The sequence below is a fragment of the Loa loa genome, assembly GCF_000183805.2.
Source record: "Loa loa unplaced genomic scaffold supercont3.732, whole genome shotgun sequence".
Lineage (NCBI taxonomy): Eukaryota > Metazoa > Nematoda > Chromadorea > Rhabditida > Onchocercidae > Loa > Loa loa.
The window spans coordinates 10,204-16,076 of NW_018108912.1; the positions used below are offsets into that span (position 1 = coordinate 10,204).

The window sequence follows — 5,873 nt, forward strand, 5'->3', positions numbered from 1 at the left end:
TATATATATATATATATATATATATATATATATATATATATATATATATATATATATATATATATATATATATATATATATATATATATATATATATATATATATATATATATATATATATATATTAGTTAATACCATATTATTAATGTCAATAATAATATTAACAGTAATAACAATAATAATAGTAATAACTAATAATAATAGTAGTAGTGCCAATAGTAATAATAATAATAATAAACAATAATAACGGTGGTGTGATAAGATTGATAATGAAGTGAAATATAATGTATAATATAATTACAATAGAAATGGAAATTTTTTATGCACTACTTTCCTGTAAAATGATTTATACAATCCCTTTTTCCATTTTTAATTCATTTTCTATCTTTTTATGAGAAAAGCTATGATAGGATGATGTCACTGAATTAAATGTTTACATTTAGCATATTCAATTGACAAACTATCAAAAACAAGGGAGGAAAATTCTACAAAAAATTTCATTAAATTATAAGTTTTACCATTTAATTGATCTTTAACAAAACGAAAATTTCAATATTTTTATTATTAAGACTGTTTTGTTGTTTATTCATTTCCATTTTTTTTCCTTCAAATTTTGAATCATTTTGTACAATTTATTCTTAATTAATGATTTACAACAAAGTCGTGTCCGAAACAAATGTTTCAGTGTGTTATATTCAAAAAAAGAAAGGAGAAGATAAATCATTATTGTTAAAATATTTGATTAAATATTTCCAATTCAAATTTTTATCGAAAATATATGCTGCGATTTATAATACAATGTGATATACTAAATAAATATCTTATTAAGGAATATGAAATAAATTTTTGATCTATGCTATTATTAAATATAATGAAATCATTCATATATTTTATCTGTTGAATATTTCCAATTCAAATATAATATTCACAATTGGTTATTCCTTTACTTTAGCTTTCTTCTAAAGAAAAAAAAAGAATTTTCTTTCGTTAATTTCAAAAGATATAAGTGAACACAAATTTTTTTTGTGGCTATTAGAAAGCGGAAAGTAGACAACTTCCAATGCTCTTATGATATTGGAGGAAAAAATTCATTTCACCTCAAATATCAGAAATGAATACTTTAAAATAATTTCTTTTATGCAAAGCTGGAAAGAGAGAAAAAAAATGAGAAATTATCCGTCGTAAAGGCATTAAATTTTTTTCATGGAGTAAAACTAATATCCATGCAAATTTGAAAATAAAAGAAAACTGGGAAAAAAGTAAAGAGTGATTTATTTATATGGCAAACGGAAAAAATGAAAATTTCTAAAATTGGAAATTAAACTCGTTGATGGATTCATTTTCTTCCTTTTTTAAAAAAAAAGTGAAATGACATCATCGAAGTATTTCAATTATCATTGTAGGTATAAAAAAAAAAGAAAGAAAAGGATATTCCAACTTTTTTTTTTGTATTTTATTTTTTGAAGTTGAAGATGTCTGAGGACAATGGATGCAAAAAAAGATGACAAATAAGTAGCTTCTTTTGGTATCTAATAATATGAAAGCAACTTTTATAAATGTAAGAAATAATAAATGAGAATAATCAATTCATAGAATTATTTCTAAAATATTATTAAATCAGTAGAAATTGTTGAATAAAAGGGTCAAGTAAAGTTCGTTAGAAAAAAGAAAGGTCAAATTATTGCTCATTTACTTATTTATTATAGAAAAAAATTTCCTATATCGTTTCTATGGTAGAGTAATTTCGTATATAACACTTTTAATTATTTAATTAATTGTTTGGATAATTTCATTCTTGATTGATTTGTTCAATTCCATTATGATTGATCAAAAATTAAGTACTATTTGGAATAATAAATAGTTGTAATAGCAAATAGTATTATCAGCATTAAGTATATACTTGACAATATTTAATAGTAAACATTAAGTAATGAATTTTATAATTAAATGACAATTAATAACATTTAATATATAATTGGCATAGTAAGTAATAGTTAATATTAGCCAATAATTAATAATGCTTAATATTAAGTAAAAAAATTTCATTATTAAGTAATAATCAATAACTTTATTAAATAATAATTAATAATTTCAGTGTTGTGATATTCCGCCCGAATTATGGTGTGATAGCCTTGAATCAGCTAAACGTTGTAATGTGATACAACAATGTGATCAATTTCGAAATATGAAATTACCGATGAAATTAAGTTTGTACTATGAAGCATTATGCCCATATTGTCAACGTTTTATTGTAAAACATCTTGGAAATATTTACAATCAATTCCATCGATTTATTAAACTTGAAATGATACCATGGGGAGGTTCGAAATTTCTTCCAGTTAGTGATATTTTAATTAATTTTAGATTTTCAATTATTTTTCTTTCCAAAAATATTTTGTAATAATATATGTTTATCATTTATTAATCAAATGTTAAAAGTTTAAAATTTTTTGGAAAAAGTGAAGATTTAATTTTGAACCACAGTTTTGCCCAAATTGGTGCATGAAAAAGGAAAAATATTTTAATGGTAATTAAAATAAATTCATTTAATGTTCCATTTTTGTTAAATTTAACAAACCTACCAGGTCTTAGCTATGAAATTAACGAAAAAGAAAAATTTTTTTTTCTCATGCTTTATCGAAGTTATTTTTTTTTTAAATAAAATTAACTCATATTTTGTACCAATTTCAAAAAGTAAAATTAAAATTTTTGATTTTAGTTAATTAATTTCTTGAGTATGCTAGGGAAAACGTTACAGAATCATTTAAATGATATTTGTTAGCTATTGCAATAATTATTGTTTGATACAGCTAATAAAGCAAATGTGAAAAGATGATAATTAATATGAGTGGGTTTGTTAAATATATTAAATTAAATTTATGCTTATTAATTTTTGAAGAAAAAACAATGGAGCAAATACATTTGGTATTATTATTGTTATTGCATTTCGATTTTCTTTTTTCTTCTTTTCTTTCTTTTAATTTTCAATTTTCCAGTTTTTTATGTTTGACAGTAAAAAGTTTTAAAAAAAAAGCAAACTTTTTCGATTATTAAAACTTTCTAATTTTAACAAAAAATTCCTTTTGAGAAAAAAAAAAGTAAATTTGCCACAATTTGTTTCAAATACTATCGCATGCATTTATGAAAAAAAAAGAAAAACAAACAAATAAACAAACTTTCAATTTTCCTAAATTCATTTAATGGAAAAGGGAAAAAAAAGAAACAAACAGCCTTTTTACCAATTTCTAATTCATTTATTAATTATTTGCCATAAAAAATGGTAATTTTCAGATTTTAATTGGTTTTCATAAATATTTAAATAAACGTTTTTCTCGAAAAATTTAATCTTTTTTTCCCAAAGTATTGCTGGAATAAATTTTAGCTAAATTTACAATTTTTAACAAATTCGTTGATATTAGTCAAATTTTTAGTTTAATATTAAATTAATATTTGTATAATGCAGCATTGGAGCTGCTTTATGAGCTTTAGAGCATCTTTTGCAGCATTATCACTGACTGATAAATGTACAAAATGTTCTGTATGATAATGATAATTTTAGCATAAGTGAAGCATAGGTAGCTTATAATTTGAAAAAATAATATAAAAGTTTTAAAAGTTTTTAGAGACGTTAAAGATTAGTCAACTGGCAGTGTAAATAAATCATTTCATTGTTCTGAGAAATGATCATAAAGATTTGCTTTGAAGTCTTCTCTTTAGTTTCATTTTTAAATTTAGTCATAAATTATTATTTTACACTTTCCATAGTTTTCCAACTTTACAGCTCATATATCATTCGTTATGTTAAAGGGAAGTTAACAAAGTTCCGAAAATTTAAAAAAAAAAAAAAAAAAGAAAAAGGAAAAGCTAATGATCAAAAAAATTTGGGAAAAATTTTGAGAAAATGTAAAATTTGTTAAATAAGCAATACAAAGAAGGATACAATTAAGAAAATACTAGATTTTCATTAAATAAAGCACACGGTATCAATGAATATTGATAAGATTTTTTAAAAAAATCTGATAAAATCTAAAATAGAAAAATCGATATGATAAAATTTGATTAAATTTAACAAAGTATTCCATTACATTTCATTTTTGATAAATATTATTGTTAAAAATTAAAATACAAATTAAATAATAAAATTTCGTTGCTAGATTGTTTCTCATTCTCAATTAAATTATTTCTTCATTCTTTTCATCATCTACATTTCACTCCCTTCCATTACAGGTTAATGTTATAATATTAATAATAATAAAATTAGAAATTTCTACAAATTACTTATTAAAATTTAACAATCATCGTTTTCTTTTAAAAATTAAATAGCAAAAAAAAGGTAAATAAATAAATAAAACAAAAAATCAAAAAAGTGGAGCAAATTTTGATTAATGCATCCATTTGAACAGCAAATTTTTTTTTTAACTTTGTAAAAGGTTAAATATGTTACGAATTTTCATTTTTTTTACTTAAGAAATTTTTTTTTTTTTTGAGAAATTCTCAACTTTTCTATAAAATAGAAATTTTTGCTATAAAAATATTTGATAATTAAAAAATTTAGCATATAATTATGAGATAGAAAAATGATTGTTAATATGCTTTCATTGATTTAAAGATAAATGATAAAATTTCAAATCTTTTTAAAATTTAGATTTGCATGCAAAAATCGAAATACACAAGCAGGCAGATAAATTACCAATGATATCAATCCAAAAAAAAAAGAAAGAAAAAGAAGAAAAGATAAATGTTTTTTTTAAAAAATTAATTGATCTCTTATTTGTAATAAAAGATTATTTTTGTAATTTTAGGATGGTACCATACGATGTAGACATGGTTCAATTGAATGTGAAGCTAATAAACTCCAAAGTTGTGTGCTGGAATATGCAGAAATGAAGCATGCTTTGGCTTTTATCATTTGTTTCGAACGATCTCTCCTCCGTAATACCGGTGATATAAAATCCGCAATTAAACACTGTTCCGGTTTTATCCGTAATCGTTACGAACAAATTAGGTCCATATTTTTTGCTTTTCTATAAAAAAATAAAAAGGAAAAGATTTATAAGTAACATGAAAAAGTAAAAATAATCATTTAGTTACAACGTAAAATTCTTCTAACCTTTTTTCAACATTTAATTAAGTTGAAAATTTTGCATATCAATTTTATTATTATTAGGGAACGAAAAAAATACTAATAAAATTAACATATTTCGAATTATTTTATTATTTAAAAAATAAACGAAAAAGAATTACAGAAAGTGTTATCATTCAAAACGTGGTATACAATTACAACAAAAAGCATTTTATCGTACGATGTCCGCTAAACCAAATCGTATTTCGGAAGTACCGTATTTGCTTATTAACGATTATAGTCCAAATCCGGATTCCAATAATCTGAATATAAATGCTACACTACTATTGTTGAAGAAATGGAAGCGTATGTTTCGTGTTTAATCAATTGGATGATCCCATCATGAACGGCATCATATAATTGTTATTTGAATTCCACATTTGAAATACCTGAACTATCTCTAGTAGATATGTATTGTTGTTTATGTAACGATTTTGCTTATTCATTATATAGCATCAGATATATCCTAGGTTTCCTGAAATCAAAAATTTAAATTGGACGATCGATTTTTAGATTTGAAAATAAATTATTTATATTTTATAATTATTTTTTCATATACACATATTGTTATATATCGTTATTGAAAATTTTCCCTTTCATACTTTCCATACTTTTTAAAATAATTGAAAATTTATAAAATAGAGATTATCAAATATTCATAAATTTGTTAATTGATGAAATACACTCATAAGTATGTTGAAGGATAAATGATTCCTAATATTCATCAGTATGTTAAATGATATTTCAGTTT

At 22.0% G+C, this 5,873-nt stretch overlaps 1 protein-coding gene across 1 annotated transcript in view; it reads left to right on the forward strand.

The window, feature by feature from the left end:
- LOAG_11956 (hypothetical protein) overlaps positions 1-5,622 on the forward strand; it is a 6,364-nt gene extending 742 nt beyond the window's left edge. Inside the window, exons 2-4 of the mRNA XM_020448451.1 lie at positions 2,096-2,338; positions 4,803-5,005; positions 5,247-5,622. Coding sequence (XP_020301407.1) covers positions 2,096-2,338; positions 4,803-5,005; positions 5,247-5,445 — 645 coding nt within the window. The 3' untranslated portion in view covers positions 5,446-5,622. The remainder of the gene's footprint in view (positions 1-2,095; positions 2,339-4,802; positions 5,006-5,246) is intronic.
- The last annotated feature ends 251 nt before the right edge of the window (positions 5,623-5,873 follow it).